This window comes from Argiope bruennichi, chromosome 3 (assembly GCF_947563725.1).
Source record: "Argiope bruennichi chromosome 3, qqArgBrue1.1, whole genome shotgun sequence".
NCBI lineage: Eukaryota > Metazoa > Arthropoda > Arachnida > Araneae > Araneidae > Argiope > Argiope bruennichi.
This window is the reverse complement of record NC_079153.1, coordinates 22,472,381-22,500,217: the sequence shown is the minus strand read 5'-3', so window position 1 is coordinate 22,500,217 and position 27,837 is coordinate 22,472,381. Positions and strand designations below refer to the sequence as shown.

Below are 27,837 nucleotides of genomic sequence, written 5' to 3'. Positions count from 1 at the left end.
AGTTCATTAAAATAGATTCACTTCTAAAAATATCGAAAGTGATGTATGACCACAAATTTTGTATTTGATTTGTGTATATACAACATCAAAAAAGATTCGACATGATTAGGATAAAAAGTGTAATTAACTCACCTGCCTTAATTCACTATATATAGTAATTTTATTTGCAGTCTTATAAGCTGGGAATTAAAGCATTCGGGAATGGCTACCATTATGAGACTTTCCAAACTGCTATGAAACTGATGACAGTACAATGCTATTTTTTAAATGAGGTTATAGGTAATTTCTTTTAATAGAAAAAAATAACATCCTTCAAAAATGATCAGACAAATAAAAATGTCTTATTTCTTCTTATTTCTGTAGTAAAGGCCTTTATTAAATACTTAACATTCCAAAAATTTAATAAAACATTGCTATTTAACCTATATGCAAATAAATAAATAAAAAATCTTACTTCAGCTTCTAAAAAAAATTGCAAAAATAAATTATTATATATTTTAAGAAGAAATGAAAATGTCGTTTTGTTTGTTTTCGTTTTTATAAAAAACGGAAACAAATTCTTCAAGGTTGGAAAAAAGAACAATATCTCTTTAATTAGAAGCAAAATGAAAATAAAAAATGCTAGTTGAAGCATTAAAAAAAAAAAAAAAAAAACGCGAGGAAAAAAAAATCTTAACAAAATTTATCAAATAAAGAATCTTATTTAATGAACTGCTTTAAATTTTTTAAAAGTAAAGTAAAGAAAGCTATTTTTCTTCTTTCATCACAACGTTAACAGTGGTAAAAAAAACAACAACAAAAAAAAAAACATGGCTCATTGAACCGAAGAAGAAACGATACTGTTTTCAATTTCATTATAATGCAAATCATTGTTAAAAAACTCATAATGTTAGTAATTTTTCAGAAACTACTAAAACTAAAGAAAAAATGCATGAAATCACACAAAAGTAGCATCATATAAAAGCTACTTTTTTAAATCTTTAAAATAGCGCAAAAATAATTTTTGTGCCATCAAATGCTTCAAAGTTTGGAAGAAAACACATAAAATTCTGTTTTAATTTTTTAATTAAGCTACTAATTAAAATATTGAAAAATACGTTCTTAGTTGTATTCTATTCTTCAAGAAGTAACTTCCCAAATTTTAGGCACCTTCGTGCACTTCAATGGTTTATGTCGCGCGTTGTTCAGTTAATCAGGACAAACCGTTATATTAAAGAGAGATTTCACTGTAGAAAAAGAAAAGGGGGGGGGATATTATTATAAAAGGATAGAATCTGAAGCTTAAAGAATAAAAGTTTTTATTTCTTTAAATAATTTTAAGTATCAGATGTAGCAGTTTTTTTTTTTAATTGTTTCTTCAATGAAAACTAAAACTTGGCGAGATTGGTCTAATAAATAATAATTTTAAAATAGATGGCGACATTAAAAAAAAAAAAAAAGAAATGAAAAGAAAAAGGACGGAAGAAAAAAACCAAAACTCAAAAGAAATCATGATCATTGAAAATATATGGTTCAAGTTAAAATCTCGCATACCATGAGATTTTAACTTGGTTTCACGCTATCGATTAACATACTAATCGCATTTAATTACAATTCAATCGACTACAGTAAAATTTCTTTAGTAGGTCTTTTAAGGGAAAACGCCATATTAATGAAAATGATTATCGAATGTGTAACGTATTAAAGAAGCTTCACTGTAAGTGTTTTTAGAACATCTTTTCCCATGTTCGATACATCTTTTTGGTTCACCAAATTCATTCTGCTGTATTCTTCTTTTCTGTTGATCGAACCAATCTGCGTATTCTTCTTTTCTGTTGATCGAACCAATCTGCGTATTCTTCTTGCACTTACTAAGCATAACTTAAATAAATTCTTCAACGTCTAAAGCACTAAAACTTGAAATTCGATCGTTTTCCGAGTCGTTATAAATATGGCCATACTGAAGTCAGTGTTTTTAGTCAACATTATAATTCAGTTACATATTGCCTTAATTTGTAAAATATAAAAATAGCTTTTATTTATAACTTTCTATTATGAAATTTCACAAAGAGTAAAGAATTCTAATTGACAAACAATTTGATATCGAGATTTTAATAAATCCTCATGTGCGGTCTTCTCAAATCTGAAAAAAAAAAAAAAAAAAAAAAAAAAGTATGGAACTATGCCATTCTGAAGATTTACGATCATGATAACAAAATATAAGTTAGACCGATTAAAATTGACATGAAATTTTCGGCGGCATAGTGGAGTAGAGATGCCTCGGGTGCTAATTACCGGTGCACTGCGAAAATTAGTATTATTTTAATGTCTCATATACGAAGAACAGAGTAAGTATAGTAATTGTCAGAAAAACCGAACTTCAAATTTTGATGAATCTCCACGTTTTAAACTTTTCGAATTTGAAAAACAAATTTTTGGCATTAAATCTGTCCGTCTGCGACAAAGATAATAATAATAGTAATAAACGCTTTGAGTAGACGGATGAAATGTGGTATTTGGATGAATCAACACGTCTCCTTAAATTCGAAAAACACATTTTTGGGAAACTTCCGTCCGTCTGTTACCTTTCTGTCTGTCTACGGCAAAGAAAATTCAAACACGCTTTGAGCTAGACTGGTGAAATTGGACGCAAGTGCTCAAAACCAAATTTGTAGATTTCTGTCAAATTTTGAGAAAATTTCATTCAGAGGAAAACTATCTTTCGGCTGGTCGAATATAAGTTAATATGATTACTACAAAATGGAGAGAGCTAGAAAAATTCGGCACACAGATTTAACATCTTTATACATTTTGCGTCAAATCCAACAAGGAATTACCCATTCGTGGAACGGTACTTTCAGAAGCCTGTAAACGCGATAACTGGAAAAAAAAATGTAGTGAATTAAATATATTAAATTTGGTGAACGATTCTAGTTCTATATAGAATTTTTGTTTCAATCAATTTGGTTTAGTTTAATTATATTAACGTCCCGTTGTAAAGCAACACTAGGTTTATTTTGGGACGGATCTCGTCATTTTGTACCGCGGTCAGATGACGAGGATGACACCTGAGCTGCCTTGGCATGACGGATTTAACGTGCAACAGACCCCCCTTACACGACGGTTCTTCGGTGGAATCGGGTATCGAACCTGAAACCCTATGGCTCACAATCCGAGACCTTACCACCAGGCAATCGGTTTTCAATCGGTTTGGAAAAACGCGTCTAAACACAGTTTAACTTTTGGGTATTATTAATGGGTATGTTGGGTATTATGCCAGGGATAAATCGCCACGGATGACACGATACATTCATAAAAATTGCTAAATTCACGTCGAAAGTTAATATTTCGAAATTATTATAAACCAATGCCATACAAGGCGTTCTCTGTCTTAACCAAGATCCAGAGTTTTTTTTTTTTTTTTATGGCAGGTGGAGGATAACACCATTATTAGAATATGGGAGAGAATTTTGGAGAGCCACTCTCCCTGGTGGCCTTTGTAGATTTCTATCAACTATTGACGAAACCCATCTATAAGTTTGCCTGTCTGTTCAACCCATGTGCCTGAGAATGCAAATTGCAATCAGATGGATGAAAGTTTTGGCATATGGTCAGATGGTAACAATTGCTACATCACCCTCCCCCAAATTGTAGATATATGTCGAATTTTGAATGCAATCGACCAAAGGTAGCAAATGCAATTTTTCCCCTCACAAAATAGAGCATAATGTAAAAATATGCCAGGAAATCGTGGAGGTGCCCATTCCTTCGAATTTTAATGGCAATAAAGTAGTTTAGTTTAATTATATGAACGCCCGTTGTAAAGCAACACTAGGGCTATTTTGGGACGGACCTCGTAATTCTGAACCAATGTCAGATGACGAGGACGACACCTGAGCTGGTAGAACCCCTCTTCACACTACATCAGCGGGAGGACGTTTGGCATGACGGATTTAACGTGCAACAGATCCCCTTACATGAGGGTTCTTCGGTGGAATCGGGTCTCGAACCTGAAACCCTACGGCTCACAAGCCGAGACCTTAGCACCAAGCCTGGCAATAAAGTAAATTCGCATTAATCTTAATAAAAATAATTATGGTTATGTGTGCGCCACATATTTATCTCAACGATTAGACCGATTTCACTCGTACTTTGGTCACTTATTCTTTAGGACAAGAGAAAGAATAGCATCCAATTTTGAAAGGGCAAAGTTTTAATTAATTAGAAACTAAATGAAATTTTACTATTTTTCTGCAATGATTTTGAAGCAAATTATTTTATAATAAATATTTTAATACCACCTTAAAATTCAAAATTTCATCTTTCCTGTCATTCCAAATTTCATTTTATGTATTTTTTACTTCAATTATTATTATTGATTGTTTCAAAATATAATGCCGGCGATTTTTTGTAATACAGTAGCAATTTGATCTATTCTGCCATTAGTTTTTTTTAAAATTTTGGTTTTATATTTTAAGGGATTTAAAAAAATTGATTTTAAATAGTAAATTAATGTTGCTTAAAGGAACTGATGTACCCTTTATTTTTAAGTAATATCATGTGCCCAAGGCCAGTAAACTAAATGATATGCTATAATAAGATGATTTTTTATTATAATAATTTACACAAAACTATACGTCAAAATATTAAGCACGGAAATATTTAAATTTCAAGCAACACTAGGTATACCAATTGTGATTAAATAAATATTAACGTTTTAAAAAAAAAGGACTCATTCATATAAAATTTATTTTAAATTTGGAAGCTCTCTAACACCCATCTCTTAATTCAAAATATACTCTAAAACCCTATATACCATAATAGTTACAATCATTTATGACTAATGGTCTAAACTTTTGCTTAATATTTAATAAATTATTAAAAATTAATTTATTAACAAAGAAATCTTTTTCAGTTCATAAATTTTTTACTATTCACTTTTGTGCATGTATACAAATCTTTTGCTCTACAAAATTCAAATAATGATGCAGAGAATGAAATACAAGATGCATGGTTTAAAAATATTTATTAGATGACATTTATGATACTAAATGAGCACTAACGATTGGAATCCTTACAGTTACCAGAACACTAATGATTGTATTTACAGTATTTATTCAACAATACTTGAATGAATGAAAAGGATAATTTATCAAGAAAAAGTATATTTACACATCTTATCACAACACTTCCATTAACAGGAAAAAAAAAAAAAAGATATTTTGAAACTATTACTAATGTATACAAATTTTACCAATAAAGTTGTATAATTAAAATGAGTTAAAAATTTTTTTCTTCTCAAGATATAAACAATTATATTTAAAAATAAATTTTAAATCGTTCAGTAATTTAAAGGCACACAAATATCACCGAGTCTTTTTAAGATCATAACAGAAATAGAATCCTTGATTTGAAGGATTTTATTTCATGAGTATGAATCTTGTAGCTTTGAGCAAAACAACTCATACAACTAAACTTTGACATCCTAACATTGGAACATTTGGGCTGAAACAGGTTTTATACATGCCAGCTACAATCTAGAAACTAGCTATCAAAAAGCTGGTAACAAATAATTGCATGATAAATATATATAAAAATCTGAATTTCCATTAATCAATCACTCAATTTATTCTTAATTCTTTAATAACAAATTTCTTACTTGTTATAATTTATTTATTAATTATTATCATTATTGCTTCTAATAGTTTGCTACTGATTACTTTTCTTTTAAATTTTAATAATATAGTGGATTAAGCTCAATTTTAATACTATGCTCGTGATACCACATCAGTGTAACCAAAAACTATTAGATAAATGCTGATAACAACACATTGGTATAATGCTAATTTTTATTAATTTTATATAATGTATTCATTATTAATTATATTTTGAAAATTATTATTTTAATTAATTATCTATTCATTTAATGAAAATGAATGTTATTTTCTCACAAAAACCTCGAAAAACCTCCAGCAACTGAAATCCTACACACACCAAACGAAAGAATTCAGATCAGATGCGAAAATTCTGTTAAAATAATAGAAAAATGATGCATTTCATACAAATGATGTTTTGCTGTAAATGAATGTTTTAAAATCTAAAGAAACCAGTTTTAAATATTTCCATCTGATTTTAAAATTTATTTAAAATTTAATTTGACGATATTAGAAAAAAAAATCATGTTAGATATATTTTTAAATATCCACAAGAATTTATTAAATTAAAATACAGAAAGTTTTTATTTTTGGAGAGTTTAAACTCTGGAATGACTTAGATGGATTAATAAAATTTAAAAAAAAATTAACATACTAAACAAAACACAACAATACATAAAATACCATCACTATATAAACGAAGCTGCTTTTAAAAGAATACAAAAATAAGTATTGACAAAACGACAATTACATATATCAACAAAATAAATTTCCCTAGTTCTCATAACTAAGAAACAACAGAAGAAAGAAACAATCTTTTTTGATGTTCACAAACATTAAAATCGTAAAATACAAACACACACATATTATATATATATATATATATATATATATATGAGTGTGTATGTGTGTGTTAAGATAAAAATTCTTATAAACGAGTTCTTGTCATGGCACAAAGAAAAATATTTTATCAAATTAATTTTATATAAAAATAATAAGATAACATTCATATTATAAAAACTAGCAAAATCACCAGCAGAATTTTTGTTCAAATTTTTAATTTTCTAAACTTATTCAGGAGAAAAAATAAGTCATTAAAATAAACAAAAATACACAGAACACAGTAACATTAAACAAGACAAAGCATTTTCTTGTAGAGTTAAATAAATACTAACTAATAAAAACAAGAACATTATTTCAATAATTAAACAAAAACAACATTTCATTAATTAAACAAAAATATTAACAAAACAAAAGCAAAATTTCTAGCGAAAATATTTATAAAAGAAATATTTGAATCATTTTTTCTTTTCTTTAAAAGATTCAATCATATATTTTTTTTTTGTTCACAGCAATTAAAAAATAAATAAATTATGAAACAAAATAATCTTTCTTGCTTGTATTTTTAAAGGCAAAAGAAAGAATATGTAAGCTGTTCTCTATCTTAAAAGAAATTCCCAAGATCCTAATTAATGCAAGACACAATAATAAATTAAAAATTTTAATAAATAGTAGTAAGGTGATATTTAAACAAAATGAAGATAAATTTAATAAAGACACTAATTTCATTCAATGTTTTATGAACTTGAACTCAGAAACTTCAGTAACCTAATATTATATATATATATATATTTCACAGATTAAAAATGATAATATTAAAAAAAATTAAACAAGAAAAGAAATGCAACTTTCTTCTGACTGATTTCAAGTAGTAACTTTGGTAAAAATTTTCGAGAAGAAATATTTTAGACTAACTGTTCATTAACAGTAACTCAATAAAATAAATGACTATTTTTAAATCCAAAACTATTGGATAGCTTTTGTCATCTCAGACAAAATGAAATACTCCATACTAAATATAAAAACAATTCTGCATTTCTTTCAGCATAAATATATTTAAAAAAAAATATAAGCAGCAGTTAATGAATGGACTTAACATTGTATGTGGAATCAATGCAACTCCTCCAATGTACATTAATCTCCAGAAAAAATATTTTTCTGGAGATTAAAAAAATATTTTTTATTTTAATAATGCTAAAAAAAGCAGGTTATTCAACAATTCTATTAACTAAATGAGTCTGAAATCCTTAGAAAACTATAAAAATAATTTATTTGAAAAAAAAAAAAAAAAAGGCCACAAAAAAGAAACTTAATAGATATTTAGATCTTGAATTTTTAAATATATATAATTGAAGGCAAACTTATAAAACACAGCGATTGTAATTACACAATTAGTTATTTTAAAATTTTATAAATGTTCAGAAACTTGATATTACATTTATAAAAACCTTCCAAGAAAAATGATTTTTTATTCAAAATATAAAAAAAAAGAATAAATATGTTAAGTATTTATGTAAAGTAAAGCAGTATGAATTTCATATTTCAATTAAGATTTTTCAAAAGTGAATATTGAAAACAGAATCATTGAAACGCAGAAATCAAAATGCATTATTTAAATACAACAAAATCCTATTCCCAATGTTAGGCACAGATAAAAAAACAAAACTCAACATTCTAGAATTATATGTAATTAATTAAAATCCATATGTTCTTAAATGAAAATATAGCACTTTATGAATTATTACAGCTTTAGTTTAAATTTCAGTCTGCTTAAATATGCCTTGAAGATTTAAGCAGATTGAAGATTTAAATTTCCTTGAAGATTAAGCATTTTGTCTGCTTTAATATTCATTGAGATTTTTATAAGTCATTTTTTTTCAGTGTTTTCTAAAAAGTGTGTTTTGTAAAAAATGAGATTCAAATCCATATTACTTTTAAAAAAATGTAAACAAAGTAAACTGGATATTCAAATTTCCTCCAAAAAAGTGAAGATAAAAAATAGCATTTCTGTTTTAGAAGGTATCCTGTGCCTCTGATACATACAAAATAATAATGACAATTAAGAACAGTCATTCTTTGCAAAGTTGCGACGTTTGCGCCAGAAATCTTGACCATTATGCCATTGACCAGCTATAAGACTTTGGATGATAGTTTTGGTTCTATCTGGCCACAATGGATGTTTCTCTAAACTAAAGGCATCTGCTAGTTCATGAGCAGCATCAATGACGGTGATATTCTTTTCAGCAGCCATTTTGAGCGTTTTCTGAGTTAAATAATAAATCTAAAAATAAATAAATATATATATAAAAGGTAACAAATCACATACAAACAAAAGGATATGTAATTGAAAAGCAAGTGATAATGAATGATAAAAAGTTTCTTTTAAGATAATACATCTGTGCTGTCAGTTACATAAAAATGCAGACATGAGGATCTGACACATCCCCCCCTTCCCCCACACACATTTAATAGTTGAAATGGCAATTTTTTGGGCAGTCATGACATGTTCAACAACAAGAAATAAAATGAAGTGACATTCCTGATACAGTAATGTAAGTGCTTAAGGCTGCGCCATTTTTAAAATTTTTTACTTTAATTTCAGTTTCTGCTTCACTTTTTCAGTTTTTCTCACCAAGCACAGTTGTAGACCCAGGTGTTTTTTATGTTTGTTTTTTTCTAGAATATAATCAACCTATGTGATTATGATCTTAAAGCTGCTTTCCACTGGATACCAATTGTTTGCTATCTTCATTTGCTATGTGTTTTTTTTTTTTACTGTTATTATTTTTTATTAGAAGAATTTATTACTTATATTGTACTGCAGTATTCAATGCTCAGCAACTTTAATGGAGATTGGAGAATGGAATCAAACATGATCCAATTTAGAGATAATAGCTTTTATTTCAGTCTAGATATTTAATTAAATAACTAGACATAAAATTTCTTTTTAATAAATTTAAAAATTGAATTCTATGGAAATAAATGTTGGCCACACTTTATTACAAATATATTATTATTCCTTACAGTAAACTCAGCTATTTAGTAATACATTTTTTATAATAACCTGTGAAGAGTGTCATTGTTGGGAACAGGTTTTTAATTTAAAAAGCTGTAAAATCAGTTCAAAATAGGATGGATTTCAATAAAACCACATGAAAAAAAAAATTAGAAAGCATATGAGGCATTGTGCTTTAGTTATGATTTTTCATCCACAGTCAATACAAACTAGATCAGACATCATGATGGAGTAATCATTGATAAAGTGTGGGAGAGAAAGCTTGAATTTAACATTTAATGCATTCAACAGTTGAATAGCATTATTTAACAATTTCATTTTGTCTGTAACTTTTAGAAACTGACGTTTTTGTACCTGCTCCAATAAAGGTTATGATCCATAATCTCTCTCTCTCTCTATATATATATATATAATACACCTTATATCCTTATTAATAATTGTCAAATAGTCTTTATTCATTGTCTTTATTCTTTGAACGTTTTTACAGCTGAATTGAGTTTAATGTTTTGATTAGCCCATTAATATAGCTACAAAATATAATTAGAAATGTTCTGAGGATAGTTTGCTGTGCCACTAAAAAGTAAATTCTGACAGAGGAAAGAAGATAAAAAAAGAAATCAAGAGATAGGTAATCACTATGACCTGCTTATAGATATAGAAGTTCCAATATCATTAAAAAATGGTCTTTGCATTATTTAAATAAATAAATAATGTTTTTAATGATATCAATTTTATTTCTGTACAATTTTTCCCTTCATTCATTATAATATTTTTTAAAAATTCAATTTGACACACAAACTGTTTTGAATTAATTATGATGAAATTCAGACTCATTTGTCAAGACATTCAGTCATGTGTTTTGGCAATCATTAACTCTATAGTAGGATTTCCACTTTCCTTCTAATTTCATGTATTTATACTTTTTAATCTGTAGTAAATTGATTCAATTGAATTCATATTTCCTAGTCATATCAAATAACAAGCTAAAATTAAAAAAAAAATCATTGTATATTAATCATTCAAAAACCTAAATAATCAATAATCTAGGTGGATAATCTGGTCACCGATAGCACATAGTTTTTTTTTTTAAATGTATATTTAAAACTCCTCCAATATTTTTTTATTTTATTTATTATAGGATATTAAAATTATTGCATTTTATATTTTCCTCACATACAAAAAATGTTAAAAAATTAATTTAATTATCTAAAAAAATAAACTGGCAACTTACAGAATGTTCCCAATTTTTGTCAAAATGTCTTTCTATAGCTGGATCTCTGTACATGCGGCCATAGTGTTCATTGGTTGCATTCACAAAAGCCTGAAATTAAAATACAGGTTCATATACTTTGGAGTTTAGTAATTAATTTTTCAATAATCCTTTAAATTTTGAGATTATATAACTTTTCATAAATAAAATTCACTAGAGAAATTTACTTTTAAAGTAAATTTTGAATAACTTTTAATATTTATAAAAAAATATGTAACTTAACAGAATACATATCAATTTTTGAAATTTTATAATCTTATCATGAGAAAACGACATTTTTGATAATAAAAAAGATGAGTCAGTACAGATCATAACAAAATCTTATTCCATATTCTTGCATCTGTAATCATTTAAGCAGTTAGGCAAACTAGTTAAAATTTGTTTCAGTTATCACACAAAAATTTTAAAGTCGTAAGTACATTGATTTGGAACATATTCAAAATATTGATACTTGAACAATTCTGACTGCAATTCAATATCAAAATAATTTATTAATTTTTTATTATATTGCTTATGATTTGATCATTAGAGTAAAAGATATTCTTAGATTAACTATATTAATCTGATATGAAAGTTATTATGACAAGATAAACTGTTTCTAATTTGGAATGTTCTTCAGAAAAGAGAAAAACAATGGCATTAGAAAAAAACATGGTTATGCTATAATAATAAACACGATAAAAATTGTAGACTGTGTAAGTGGTTATTACACCCATTTAATTGCAATATTATTATCAGAGGTGTATAAAGCAAGTGAGGAATTATACATTAATTTTGAGATTACTAAAACAAAATGATCTGATTCTTACAGAAGTCTAGGACAAAGTATTGACTATTTAATGAAAATCAATCTTAAAAGATTATGTTCAATGTCTAATCACTTACTACAAAAGTGTAAGATAAAACTGAATGCCATGCAGTTTTGGAAACAATGATATCACCTAAATCAACAATTTAGAAATGAATTCTTGGAAATAATTAAACTTCCCATGCTACTTTAAAGGAAAAATTTTCTAACACATTTAGTATACAGAAGAGACTATATATATAAATAGATATTTAAATAAAAACAAAGAAAAAGGTTCATGATAAATATCAGATGTTATTTCCCACATTTATCATTCTGATTCATTTCATTTGTTTTCATTATTAAGACAAACAATTAAGAAATGCACTTTAACTGGCAATCATTATTATGAATTAAGAATTATCATCAATTATTATAATCATTTATGATTAATAAATTAAACCAGTAATACTCAGAAGAAAAACCAAGAATCTAGATTTTGGTAAGTTTAAAATGAAGGCATTTCTTCAAATAAGTCCCACCACATATGTGATAATATTACTTGGACAGTAACGAGATGAAACAGTTATATAGAGAAATGAAAATAATTTTCTCATTATCAATATATAGCTAGAGAGCAAAATGCATTATATTGTGCCAAAAAATTTAATAATCAAAAGATAGCAGTTATTTGACATTAAGTAGCTGATTTCTTCTACAAACTATTACTTACCATTCTATTAGGTATGAATTCTGGCACATAGGTGACATCTCTATCAGCAAGGAGACCAGCATCACCCTCTGATGCAAGCAGGGCATTGGCTGAACCACACACAACTTTCGCTTTGATATTGACGATTGTTTCAGGAGTCAGTACCTTGAAATATATATTAATTTCAAATACAAGACAAACTTTGCAATGGCAGTAATTATTCAACTTTAGTAAGTTGGTTGTTTAAAAATTCTTAATGTTCAGGTATAAATATACACATAAATTTTGTTTAATCAATGAAATGCTAGATATAGTAACTGGACTATATCTAGTTAAATACAAGATGAAAAAAAAAATAAAGCCTCATTTGCACATAACAAATTTCAGCTACAGAAGTGCATTTTTTTCTTTCACAATATATGTAAAATTATTCTGAATACTGAAATATCTTAAAATGGCCTAATTAAGCATTCAAAGCAAAATTATTGCTTTTTAGCTAAAATCAGATAATAATAATAATAAAAAAAAAATAGAGAGAATATTAAAAATATCATCATAGTTTAAAATAATCACATATTATTTAACAATCTAGTTTTCTGTAATGCAGTCCCCCCCCCCCTATAACACATAGGTATAAATCAAACAAAATCGTATATGAAAAGATTAACATCAAGACAGTGTACATAAATGACAAAGGGAAGATTTAAAGAGTTCAGAAATATGATTATAAAGAAGATGTAACATCTCCAATGTAATTATTGAAATAATAGAATAATTTTGATCAAAAATTTCTGATAAAGAACAAAATTAAATAAAGAAATAGACACCTAAAGAGAAAATTTTGGGATAAGGAAACAAATAGTTCTTTTTAACCAATAATGTAATTTTTAATATAATTATTATGAAATTGTTTAAAGCAATTATTTACATATCACATTAAGAGACATGTATTCTGAAACATATTTATTTTAAATTATTAAGCATTTATTTCAATGTATTATATATAAAATTTTATTTCATTTTTAATTTAGTTTTTAAGACTACACAGATACATTACAAATTTACATTATTTAAATGCAAAAAATTTGTCAAGATAGTGTGAAAAATTTCTTAGCAACAAAAATGCTCCTTCTTGTAAAGGTATTGTTCTAAATTGTGTTACTATTTATCTAAGATAAAAATTATTTGCCTTATTTTGTTCAATTACAAATATAAATATAGATAATAAATAACATATGACAAATAATAGCCAAAAGTGAGAGGACAATTGCATTAAAAATCACTGAAAGCAAATGTCAATGGCCTTGATGCAATGTAAACAATACTCATATTTAGGACAGTATTTGTTATATATAATTTTCTGCATTAACATTGGGCAATTAACTTGAATTTGTTATTAAAATGTGTTTTTTAAATGGACTTTCACTTAATCGGATGGTCCTCAAGTTTGATATACAAAAGATTAATGAAAGGGTATTGAGCTAGTATCTGTATCTTGAGTCCAGTTGTGCATTAATTATAATTTATATAAAAAATTTAAAATACAATTATCCTACAAATTTAATTAAAATGTATATAAATGGTACAGATTCAAAAAGTTTTGATTTTTTTTAAATTAGACACAAATTGCCATTAAGTTTTCATATATTGACAATTTTTAAATTTAGCAATGATTGTAAGGAAATTATATTCACTTAATAATAATTTATCTTAATTTAATTTTATATTTAAATTTTTAAATTTAATTCTTTAAAAAATACTTCATTAGGGCATTGTTCATTTTGACAAAAACAATAAAATATAATTTTCTAAACACCATAAGAAACTCCTTTTTCTCTTCCAAATATTAAAATGGTCAAGCAATAACCATGAGACTGCATCTTAATCAAAAATTAATCATGATAATTTTTTTTTAATTTACGGCATATCACATATATTAATATATTATCTACGATAATAAGAATACAGCATGGAAATCTTTGATTTACTCACATGCCCTACTGCGCAGGGTGCAAATATATCACAGTCATATCCTATTATAGTGTTATCACCTATGTTCACTTTATCAACTTTCAGACGACCTCTAGCCTATATGGAGGAAGGAAATAATTATTTACTAATCATTAAACTCAATTATAGTTTTAAAGACAAATATCATGAAAAAAGTACACAAGGAAATAAATTTCAAATCTTAGATGTAAACTTGATCACTTTTGTTAATTTTAATTGCATTTGCATTACTTTGACCCTATTTTGGAATAAATAGAACAATTTAGGTGCAAGTTAAAAGGAAGGAATTCTTTCAATAAATAAAATATTGCAAATAATATATTACACTCAGGAATTTTTGGTTTTCCTGCAAAACTGCTATACGGCAATTTGTTTTTGATGCACAGAATTAATGTAGACGATCAAAATTTAAATTTTATTAAATATAATATTTTCAAAATTTATTTATGAAACAAATGTTAAATTTAAACACTGTTTGACACTTTTTTAAAGAGTAGATTCCCTATATAAAAACTCCCAACATATGAAAACATTCAGCTTTATTTCAGCATTCCATTTTCATTTTTCAAAATAGCTTATTCTGAAATGAGGGAATTCAGATTCATAATGCAATAAACACCGGCTCTAATTCTTGCTTTTGCAATTTGGAACAAAATGTTAACATATTTACTACGGAATGTTTTCTGTGCAACCATTTCCCATGTTTTTATTGTTAATTCACTTAATAATAGAGAAAAGGTGGAAAAAGTATTATGTGGCAAATTATTTAGAGAGACAATTTTTGCTCAGTATATTCAAATATCAATATAACAAGAAGATATGCCATTAAAGTGCCATACATTTCCACAGATATGCTAATTTTTGTCCTAGCAGTATTTGCCATTGCTCTTTAGCAATGTTTAAGCTCATTTACAGTGCCATCTCCCTCTGGGGTATAAAATGAGGAAACCCCTCAGTTAGACAGGATTTTTGTGCAAGAATGAACATGGGATAGATGCTTCTCTATTAAGCAGGATAATACATAACAATTACAATTTCCTCTTATTGATCACATTTATCTCCTATTAAATGAGAGTGTGACCTAATAGCGCCATTTTTATAATGATTTTAAAAATTTAATTAATATTAATCAAATCATAATTTGATATATATTTTACAATAACTGAGTTTTACAATAAACTGTTTTAAAAACTAATGTCCACTTTATTTACTGAGCTAGAGACAAGCAATATAAATTCATTTTAAGCAACCCTGAATAATCAACTAACTTCTTAGGATTAAAATTTAATTACTTTATTGTTTTATAGTCTAACCTTGGAATTTCCTATCTGAATGATAGAAAAGATGACATATTTAAAAAAAAAAAAATATTGGCCATCACCAAAAAAAAAAAAAAAAAAAAAATAAATAAAAGTTGTGAAGAATTAAGCTTGTATTTGAGTTATTTTTTTTATAAAGCACACACATAAATTTGATTTCCACAAATGATTTTTTTTTCTTCTATAATGCTCAAAATCAGTTCAGACTAATAAAGAGTAATATTTTTCTTGTACCCTTCCAATAAGAATAAAGATAAAATTTAAAACACTTTCTTTTATGAATATATATATATATATATATATATATATATATATATATATATATATATATATATATATATATATATATATATATATATATAATACAAAGAAGATTTGGTAGAGCAAAGACATACATCATAAAATAAGTCTCACAAAACACTTCCTGATATTTTTTTAGATATACACAAAAAGATTTTCTCTCATAATGTTTAGAAAAGTGACACATATTTTATAAAAGATAATTATTATATCTCTTACATTAAACATTGAATTAGTGAATCCTCAGGACAATTATTGAAATAATTAATTATTTAAAAGATAAATAATATCATATATCAATAATAATATTAATAAAAGTCTTCCTGATCATATTTTGTATATTAAACAATCTGCTGTATATTAAGAACAGAGTTAAAAGAAGAGAATCAGCATATTATTTTTCAAAAAAAAAACAAGAATTATATGTTATATATATGTTTAAAAGTGACAATATATACTTATTATGAAAGAAGAAGTAATGGAGTTAATTGAAGTAAAGTAATTTTTAAGCAGAAAATTTTTAAATGATGTAGCAGTATTTAAAATTTTTCATCCCCTCAAAGCAAGAAACAATATATCTAATCATAAGCAAATTCTAAGAATAATTAACTAAAATTAAACAAAAAAAAAAGGGTATGGAAATAAATACTTTCGAAGCTAAAGCATCATGCAGATCACCAATGCTTTTTTTACTGGTATCAGTAACATAAACATGAGCAGCTCCACGATCTAACAAACCAGAAGTCACTGCCAAACCTGAAATTATAATGATGGGTTTATTGAAATATTTACACTATCCATTTTTTTTTAAATAAGAGTATAAAATAAGCACATTTTAAACATAAAACTAATTAATAAATTTGTTTATTTTATAATTAAAAAAAATAGTTTGCAACAATTCTTTTTATAAAAGGACTTGTAAGTAAATTTTATTGAAAAATCAGTCTACACAAGATAATTAAACTTTGCCCGATAAATTTGCATAGTTGATGAATTGTTAGATGTCAAAATGCATATTTCCAAGTTTCCAATGATATAATTAATTAATGTTTAAATAAATTTAAATTTTAATAACAATGTGTCTATGAATGTTGCTAACAAATATTCAAATTAAAAACTTAATTAAAACAGAATACATATATTCAAAAATGATACGTAATAATAAACAACAAACATGTTTTTATCAACATGTAATTTAATTATTAGTATACAATGGAAGCCTTATTAAATATATCAAAATATTTAAAAGATAATCCATCTTTTCCTACATATCACCTATTCCTCCAGCTCCTTGAACAGCCACTCGCATTCCACTCAAATCTCCAGCACCTAAATAATCCAAAGCTGCTTCCATAGCACACAGGAGACCTGTGAATAAACATGAACCAGTAAATATGCATTCACATGCAGAGATGAAGATTAAAATAGTTTCTACAATAACCTTTAATTAAATTTACATTAGAAAAAAATTTAGCTTGAAGGTAGTAAAAAAAAATCAAATTTTGTATTATTTGCTTCACAATGATTTGGATCATTTTTGACATAATGGTTTAATGGATAATGGTTTTAAGTCAATATTCCTCATGAAGTAAACATACCACAATTGTGCCACAATTTAAAATAAAATAAACATATACCTTTTCCCAAGATGGCAGCTGCACTTCCAGATCCTCCTATGTCTTCTGGACCCGAAACAACCCATCGAGAGTGGGTATGAACATTGAACAAATCAAATGCATTTACTCCAGTATCCATTCCAGCAACTATCATTTAAAGGAAATAAATCAATAAAACATCAAAAATGGATGATGCAGCAAATAAATAATAATAGGGGAAAAGAAGGAGAAAACAAAAAAGTTATAACTGTCTTTCAAGCATGTCTAAAGTGCAAACCTTATGGTAAAAGATAAGATTCATTTTCAAAAACAAAGATTGACATGTTTATATAATTCAAATCGTGGAACTTGCAGTTAAACCTTTCCCTGTAAAAGAGAAATATCAATGGAATTTTGCAAACACATATGTGAAAATTCATTTACAAATAACTGTTTTTCTGCCTGATTACAATTTTTCATAATTTTGTTTTATGCTTTCTGTATTATATTTAAAACAGATTACAGCAACTATAATACATTCCTGATTATCTACAGACTAGGGTAGTGCAACAATTATGGGTATTGCCAAAATGGCAAACACTCATGTGTTACAAATCAGCACTAAAATACATTTGAAATTTTTTTTATTTATTGCCAAAATTTTATATATCAATTATGATATACTGAACAGAAGATATCTGTATTAACAACTTTGTTAGTTATAACAAAAAAAAAAAAAAAAAAAAAAAAAAAAAAAAAAAAAGGTGGGCATTTTTTTTGGTTGAGTGCATGTTTCTTTTTTGTGATTGAAATTTTTTAAAAAGATTTTGACACTGAGTGTCATGGTTAATTTTCAAATTGAATAATGAAATTACTGTATATGTCTGAATATGAGATATAATCGAAATATGAAAATCATAATGTTGGTTTCCATGGCATCAGAGAAATATTGTCATCAACTTTAAAAAAAAAAAAAAAAAAAAAACATAACATGAATTCAGCTTAGTTGTGCTATGGAGCCAATACAATTGATTTTGTGAATTAATTACCATTCTTTTATATCTATCTTCCTAAAGTTGTATTGAGAGTTATTAGTTGTATTGAGACTAATAACTCTCATTAGTTGTATTGAGACTGAAAAGTGAATATCTATAAAGGAAAAAATACATATTTTTTAAAGCTTGTCACCATAAATTATTAATCTCATTAAATAATCCATTTTTTTTCTAGAGGTAGAGGGCCTTTTTTTTTTGTTTGGTTTTTAAATTTTTTTTATTTTCTTCCAAAATCTGACAATTAAAATTACTTAAGCTATTATAAGGTGAAAAAACATCAGTTTGATTCCATTATTAATGAAAAAATTTCCAGTTTTTAATACAGAATAACTATTTTACAGTGAGAGAAATAAACAGTAAGAAAGGAAAGAAAATACATTATTTTGTATTTTTAAAACTTTAACATAACAAGTAAAATATAAAGTAACAAATCTTTAACTTAATGCAACAATTTTACTATTGTAATATATTCAAATCAAGCATTCTTTTTAAAATCATTTTAAAGATATTAACTATAAAAAATTATTTTTACTCAAAATTATTTCCTTTCTCCATATCAAATTTAGCAAAACTTTGAACAGAAATATATGTACACATAAAAATTGTGTAATTGATATCTTTCTTTCTCTTTTCGTACTCATCTCCCTGAAAGGTAGTACTAGTAATTATGTCTCTCCGATGTTTAAATAAAATAGCTTCTTTTTAGGAGGAAACTGATAGAAGGACCATCCTTTATTAATATATTATTAATAACTTTAAAAAATTAGCAATTTATAATAAAAACCAAATTTCTGATAATACAGAGAATATTTATTTCATTACTTGCTTATATTTTCTATAAATCTAATTTATTTCCAGAAAATTTTTTAACAAGAGATTATTTAATATAAAGATAAATGGCAGTAGGTTTTTGTAATAATGCAATTTGCTTCATGAGAAAAATTAAATAAACAGTAAATACTACATTAAGTGATTGAATAAGAATTTTAGAATCATATTTGAAAGACTTACTGAAGCATCCATTTAGAGATGAAAGAAAATCGCCATAATCATAAAATATCTTTTGACGAAATTCAGGTTGAATATGCTGCCGATCCTTGGGCTCAAATATTAATCCTTTGCCACCACCAACCCTAATATTAAAATTGCATTGAATTAAATTATATAGAACATTCTGAAAAGCAACCATATTATTTACCAATTAAAAATAAATAGAATTTAAATTTTGTTAAGTAAAACTAAAAGATTAAATCTGTTAAGCAGCTGAACCAGCCTTTTCTGTTTTTCAAGCTCAGCTCAAAACCAAATAAGTGTTTGTATTTTGTATATCTCCTTATAATTCTGTGGGAAATAATTTCTTGAGAATTTAAAATTACAAATTAAAAAGTACGGTTATTAAAATTCAGACGACATTTCTAAAAGATTAAAATTAATCTTACAAAATAAATAGCTACTCAGAAGGTTAATATAATAGGCTGTGCAAATAAAAAAAGTATTCATATGTGTAGATGCAGTAAAAAGCTTTTGAATTAAGTTGAAAATAAATATATTGTTAATTCTGAAATCATCAATCATTATGGATATAAAAAAAGATTTAAATAGCAATTCAAGATTCAAAAAGTATAAATCAATAAAGTAAAAATGAGAATACACAATAAATTCGCTACTTTAATATGCACATTGAAAAAATTAAATTTCAAAAAATTCAATACCAGAAAGAATAAGAGTATAAAAATTCTATTTCAAAATTTATACAGTGTTTACTCTGCTTATTGGATTTCAAATATGTTTACTATCTTTATTATCATAAAGAAATCAAAATATTGCCAATTTAAAACTATTTCAATACAGTATTTTATTTTGTATGGTAATCATTCTTCCAATACTCTAACAATGTTTTGAAAACCATAAAAATTAAAAATCCCCAAACATGATATGTCATAGCAGTATAAATTCAGTATTTATATAGTAGGAATATATGTTTATAGTTACCATAAACCAGCTAGAGCTGATTTAACTCCAAGCCGTTTGGATAATCTTAAACCTTCAATGAGATAATGTTGGACAGATGTAAATGGAGTCATTCGGATACCACCATGCTGTAAGGGAAAAAGATTTATATAATGAAACACAATATTCATTATTCAATCAAAAAAACATAATGAAATAAATTACATTTTAGATATAAAATTTTAATAATTGCAATTATTAGTACTTTACTATGTAATAATAGACAATCATTTAGAATTTCTAGAAACAATCCACTCCCCACATAACATTCATTTGTTATAATATATATCATAATAGTTTTACACTAATATTCTAGACTTCAAATGTTTTAAGAAGGAAGGAAACAACTTGTTCTATTTCAAGGAAACAACTGTTTCCACCTTCAAAGAAGAAGGAAACAACTTGTATTGTAACTTCTATGATTGGCAATTAATAATCCTTATATATTATTTTTTTAAAAATGCTGAGTATTTCAGGATGTCAGATCAGATATGCAATTTAAAATTCATTGATGACCTATCAGCATTGTTTAATTAATAAATATATTATTTTATTGTAAATTCTTTGAATTATTCTTTTAATCATCTTCCAAATTTAAAAGAATATCAGGGCTTAAAGTTACAAGCAAATTCTGCAGAAATTCTACTCATGAATACATTTAAAAAATAAAATATGACTTTAAAAAATTGTGGGAATAGATTTTATAAAAACTTATAAAAAGAAAAAAAAGTTGTATCATTCTGTTATTTACATAGGTTAAACAAATATATAGATCCATCTCCTTTAAAAAAAAAGAATATTCATGTTTTCAAAGCCTTCTTTATTAAATTTGGGATATATGGTAGAAAAATATCATCTTTCATGCACAAATTGAGAATGATAGTGCCTTTATTCATTATTTTTTGATAAGTATATAACAAGAAAAGAAGCATTTTTCACTTTTGAAAACGATGGAATTGCAAGTCTAATTTTGCTTTCTTTGTTCTATTTTAAAGTTATACTAGAATTCAATAGAATATTGTTTTTAAATAAAAGTTGGAGAAGAAGATGAATACAAAAGAGAAAAAAAAGTCCACAAGGAATAAATCTGAGGTATAAAAATAATTTTTAGTGAAACATTTTAAAATTTTATTTGATAACATTTTATTTTCCCATAATTTTAATGCTGAAGAAAACAAGAATGAGAAAAATTACAGTTTACAAATGTTTCGATCAGGTATTCTAGATACCTTTTTTGTACTTATATAAATCCTCATACTAATAAATGATTTTTTTTTTTTTTTTTTTTTGCTTTGCCATCAAAATAATAGTTTTTTTTTTTTGCTTTATATATGTCTATAATTTAAAATAATAAGTAGATTAACTGACAGAAATAAAAAAAAACGTTTCATGAAAACGCCAACTAATTATAAATAAACCTTAACATTTTAGATAATATTTGAGCAATAAAATTTTAAGTCCAAATACCAAGTTTTTTTGCATTAATAAACTGAAAAACAGGCCATACCGCTTGTCCTCTGTTTAATTTCCATAAAAATGCACCCAACAAACAACTGGACCGCATTCCAACAGACAGAAAAACGGCTTCATGCTGCTGAAAATAAGAATTGTCTGGATCATTCAACCAATCTTCTATCTCTTTTAGTTCAGGGTGAGAAGCTTCAACCTTTTTACTTGTATCATTCCAAGCAAAAAAACAGCGGGTTATCTTTTTACTTTTCAAGAAATCAACAAAGGTTGTTGGGCATGCTGATAATAGGGATTTTTCAGCCTCTGAACTGTATTTACGAAATGAGTGTACTTTCCCTGTTCTACGACTTTCGTTTTTGAAGGAGGAAGTTTCTTTATGAGCAGTTCTGTGAAAATTACAAACAGTAGAACAAATGTTTCTGACTACATCGCACTCCCGAAGATGATAAGTGTTACAAATTGTTGACAGAGTAGGACAGTTTTTCAAACAGGAGTGTAGTCGTGAGAGATACTTCAAATTCGCGAGCGCCATGAAAACGCAGTAAACAAACCATAAAATTCAAATCAAAACAATACTAAACTAAAAATCCGAGAAGTTGAGTTGTACAAAATAGCTCAAAAGCTCAGTGTTATTATATTTTAAAGTTATACTTTCTGTATTTACTAATCAAAATTAAATAGGGAAAAATCTTCAGTAACATGAAATGTTCTTCAGGTTATGTCCCCTCAAATTTCTTTTGATACAGAAAGCAGAAATTTGATAATTTGTGAAGTTTAAGTGTGACTGCAATTAAAGCCGTCCTCACAAAATTTACATTTGCATGCAAGAATACTCGTGCTGTCATCTACAGATTTATCTGAAAAGCTTCCTTGATTTCCTTTATATCTGTCAAATAGTTTCTCAATCTTTTTCTTTTCTTCTAGTAGAGAACTGAAGATAAAATCAGCTCATTTTTATTTTATTTTTACAGATGAAAACAAATATGTTTTATCTAAAATTAAATAAATAGTTAGGATTAAAAAAAAAAAAAAAACTAGTTGAAGTTTATTCAAAATATGTTATTTAGAGAGCTCAATTGCAGCTATTGCTAAAACACAGATGAATTGAGACAATAGTAATAAAAACCAAGTTAATAGGAAAAATGAAATTATATGATTAGTAAAATTGAAAGCGGTAATGATCAGATTATTCAAATAATGTCAAAGGAAGAAACAGCTATATGTTTTCATACTATATCTTTTAGATTATTAATGAAAATAAAAAAGAGAAAAATTATTAAATGTAAATACAAAAGTAACAATTATTTTTAAAAAATAACTGACATAAAATTTCAGGTTTTGCGATTTTTAAAATAAATATTCAGAAATAGGTTCAGACAGTTCTCTGGGCCGATATTCTGATGGGAATCTACGAAGACATCAACAATTTGCGAATGTATTTTGATTATCATTATCTTTACTTATAATAAAGACGATTGATGTTACGGATTATTACATCTGTCCGGGTTCTTTTACCTATTTATTGGCCGATGAAATAAAACACAGTCCTTTAATAACGGACGACGATGACGTTTATTGAACACGACAATAAGCAGGTACAGATATACAGCCGAGACAAACACAGGAAACACACAGTAGCAAACTACTACAAACAGTAGCCCACAAGTAGTAATCGGTAGTAATAACAACCATAGCACACAAAGCGGCCAGATAGAATTCAGCAGAAGGAGGGAATCTATGTAGTTTTACTCTACGGCCTCTCCGAACGTCTGCAATTCTCCACTGTTTCCTCGCTTTAGCTATATCCTACTGCCGACTCACTTCCACACGACTGGCTATTCCACACACGACTCAATATTTCTTCCCCATTAAACACCAGGACTTGGCACATAGCTCAGTTCAGCAATCGATTGAGCTCCACACAACACTTGTTCTTTGCTGAACTATTCCGTCGTTGCTTCGGTATCCTCTCGACGATTCGATACACGACTACGACCCAATGGCGACTAGCTGCAACTTGAGATTGCCGGCCTTTTATAGTTTCCGGGAGGAGGGCACAGAAGGTTCTGGACCAATCAGACGTATCTCGGTTCCTATCGGCTGAGTTGTTAAAATTCTGGAAGTTTTCAGTCATATCTATTTTGGCGCCAAAGTCACCAAATTTGTCACCAAGTCGCCAAATGAGTGTCAAATTTATCGCCAAGCACAGATATCACTGATGTGGCACCCGACCGATCTGTACCCAACAGAGATGATCGTAAAACGGTCTTTCCAGTTTCCAGTGATTGAACTAACCATTATGTTGGCGCTCTACAGACTATATTTTATGACACCATTTTTATGATTTGATGGATTATATTGATTTTTATGATTTTATGATATCTATTTTTTATGATACGATTTCAGCTAGAGCTACCAAATTTGACTCATATATGTAGAGTGGAAATGTGCACCTTGGAACAAAGTTTTTCAAAATTTAACTAAAAATGAAACAAAAGTTTGACGTTTTCGGCGATAATTTCCGAAAATGTTACAGTGCAAAATTAAGTTTTACATCATCTTAAAATTAAAAAAAACTGTATTTTTTATTATATCAGTTTTTTCGCAGAATAAAGATTTTCCTATATTCAATGAATTTTTAATAAAAAAAAATAATGAAATATGTAAAATATTGAAATTAAACTTCTGAAATTAAATTCCTTAGCACAAATTATTATTTTCAAAGGAGATTTCACCAAAGCAAAAGATATATTTGCTTAAATTTGAAAAAACTCCATGAAAGATTTGTATTTATATTTAAAATACTATTAATATGAAGAAAAATACCAAATTTAACATTGTTTCAATAGCTAATTAGATTAGAAATTATATTATATTATTAGAGCTAGAAATTGCAAAATGTAACATTTTTTTCTTAAAAAAGAAATTTAGGAGAAGTGAGAAAATTAAGGTAAATGCATTATAAAATGAACAGAACGGCGTAAGGCTTCTAAAATAAATTGATTTATATACCTATCAAAATTTGGGGCTTAAATATATATTTCTTGAAAAAGCCATTAAGACTCAATTACATGATATATTTAATTAAAAATTGTAGCGACTATTAATCCTGGCGAATCAAATGGTCGCCAAAGGCGGCTAGTTAATAATAAAAGCGAACGTGTGTATATGCATCTGTGTGTTCACGCTTTACATACAAAAGTTAACAAATAAAAAATAAATGTATTTTTTAGAGAGAAAATATGCACCTATTTGAAACGTAAATTAGAATTTTAATTTATTAAAAAAAATGAAGCTTTTTAACACTATTTTCGAATTCCACTCTCAATGATATTAGTTTGATTGTTATGTAATTTCAACCTTAATTATAACCCAGGCTTTGCACATGCCTGGGATTCTCAAGCGTTCTTGCATATACTCTTCATTTTAATATTTCAGAGCAAGATTCAGTAATCCTGATTAATTATGTCACATAATAATCAATAATTTCACTATTAGAGCAGAGTCTTTCCATCTTTTTTTTAACTCTCCTTTTTGAAATTTATTTTATGATAAAAATCAAACAAAGAGAAAAGTGGAATGAAAGTTTTTTTTATTGACTCAACAGAAGGCCATTTAATATAATGCCATGGGTTGTGATCACGCTCTGGTCATATGGACAGCTGTAATGTCTTTGATAATGATTATTAAATCTTGATAGGGAATGCCAAAATAAAGAGGTTCTGCAAGAACACGTGGGAATCCTGCCTGAATTCAATGCCACCTTCAGTGAGCGTCTCGGATATCTTTAAAGCATTCTATATGCTTATTATATTCTTACATACATACTACATATGCTTATATATACTATATATGCTTATTACATTCTTAAAACGAATTATGCTGACATTCTGTTATAATTGTGCAGTAAATGCGGTATTGCCTCGTAGATTATTTTTAAAAGTGACGATGTTAAAATCTTGATTTTTGGGAGAAATATGAAATATTTTTAATTCAATATTCTTTCGAACAGTTTTCTTTCTGGAAAGATTTGAATTATGTTTCTAAAACAAATACATAAAAAAAAAATCCCCCATATATGAAAATTTAGCGGCCTATCCCTTCAATTAATCGAATCGAAATTTCAAACATGATTATTTGAAGGTATGCGTTCGAGATTCTAATGATTTTAAACAACGCAGATCTCATGATTACGGTTACAGTGAAAGAATTCCGAAATTTTCAAATGGCAACAACCACTTTTTCCTTGAGCAAATTGATCAGCGTATTGAAAAATCATGGATGACGTTGGGATGATAAGCGTGAGATGAAAATTGCCGGCGTAACGCATTTCCAAAGAAAGACATTGTAAAGGATCAATGACAACAAAAGAAAGGAAAAGAAAAGAAAAAAAAAACTTTTATGGAAATTACAAGTTTTGAACAAGTCCATGGTAGTCGAGTTCAGCTCAATTGAATAGCCAGTAGAGAGAAACTAGACATTATGGCTATAGATTAATGTTTTGCTTTTTTTATTATTTAATCAGATGACGATTTTCTTACAAAACGTAATATTTACTCATAAAACTAAAAACTTTCAAATTATATATATATATATATATATATATATATATATATATATATATATATATATATATATATATATATATATATATATATATATATATACTAGCCGCCTTTGGCAACCAGCCGGTTCGCCAATCTTAATGTTCGTTTAAATTTTAATAATTAAATAGGTTTAACCGGAGTTTAACCCCCTTCTTCGCCAAGTTGCGATAACGCACCAAAGCTGGCAATCTTTATTATGCACTATAATTGAACATCTGCTTCTTTGCTTTTGAACATTTCGCAAGGCCGTTGTTTGCGATTTTTAAAAATTTCGCCAAGCAGGGGATAAAACTCCGGTCGTACCATTAAACATTTTACGCAATTCCAACTTTAATAGATTCTTCAGCAAAATATTTTAAAACTTCAAATTTTGATAGTCATATAATTCACTCATAATATTATAAAGGCCTTCAGTTATAGCGTGATATATATCTCTCTAATTTTCTGTTACCCCTCGTAGAAATTATGCTTTAAATTACAGTGTAAATGATTAATCTGCAATTAATATAATATTTTTTACTGAAACAAAGCATTTTTTTTAATAATATGATTACTGATAATAGAGTCACTGAGCGTTTAAACTTTATGGTCACTAAAGAATATCTTTCTTAATTTATGTAATATCTCAAGAATTTGTCAACAAAAATTTCTCAGATTCATCATGAACAGATCGATTCATTAACAATGTTTAATTTTAAATGCATCAAACACTAAGAAAATAAAATGAATCGTTTAAAATAATCGGTCGAAAACAGGTTTAAAAAAATCTACTTAAAAAACGATGTACTTAAAACTATAAGCATATACAAAAAATATATAACTAACATAAATACATTTTACTTACAAAAGCATGCAACTAACCTAAAAATAATTTAAATCGTCCGTTGGTTGTCATGCCAACAATCAGAACAATGCGCATGCGTGGATTTTCTTCGCCAGTTACGTCAACGCAAATGCGTAAATTTTTCTACGCCAGTTGGGGTAACGCTATGCAGATTAGACATTTTTAATTTCCTTTATTCTGTGTTATTTTAATTCAAAAGTACTTCAGAATGAATGTGAAACATGGATTAATTAACAATGTTTAATTTTAAATGCATAAAACATTAAGAAAATAAACAGAATCGTTTGAAATAATCCGTCGAAAAATGTTAACCCTAGCCTAATTACTGTTGGGAGAAAAAAACAACTGATGCCTTACTTATTTGGCGAT

At 26.9% G+C, this 27,837-nt stretch overlaps 1 protein-coding gene across 1 annotated transcript; it reads right to left on the bottom strand.

Moving 5' to 3' along the window:
• Positions 1-7,798: 7,798 nt before the first annotated feature.
• Positions 7,799-22,575, bottom strand: LOC129964293 (phenylalanine dehydrogenase-like). Its single transcript, XM_056079065.1, has 10 exons — positions 22,055-22,575; positions 20,530-20,636; positions 19,549-19,670; positions 17,525-17,650; positions 17,163-17,255; positions 16,537-16,643; positions 14,251-14,346; positions 12,280-12,423; positions 10,721-10,810; positions 7,799-8,754 (listed from the first exon to the last, which is right to left on the bottom strand). The coding sequence occupies exons 1-10, from the start codon at positions 22,547-22,549 to the stop codon at positions 8,533-8,535; spliced, it is 1,602 nt and encodes a 533-aa protein (XP_055935040.1). The 5' UTR covers positions 22,550-22,575; the 3' UTR covers positions 7,799-8,532.
• Positions 22,576-27,837: the final 5,262 nt, after the last annotated feature.

Coding starts and splice junctions, on each gene's coding strand:
- LOC129964293 (XM_056079065.1), bottom strand. CDS start 22,549: ATGGCGCTCGCGAATTTGAAGTATCTCTCACGACTACACTCCTGTTTG. Junction 17,651..19,548: donor ATCTCTAAATGGATGCTTCA/GTAAGTCTTTCA, acceptor TTTAAATGATAG/TTGCTGGAATGGATACTGGA. Junction 8,755..10,720: donor ACAAAAATTGGGAACATTCT/GTAAGTTGCCAG, acceptor ATTTATTTTTAG/ATTTATTATTTAACTCAGAA.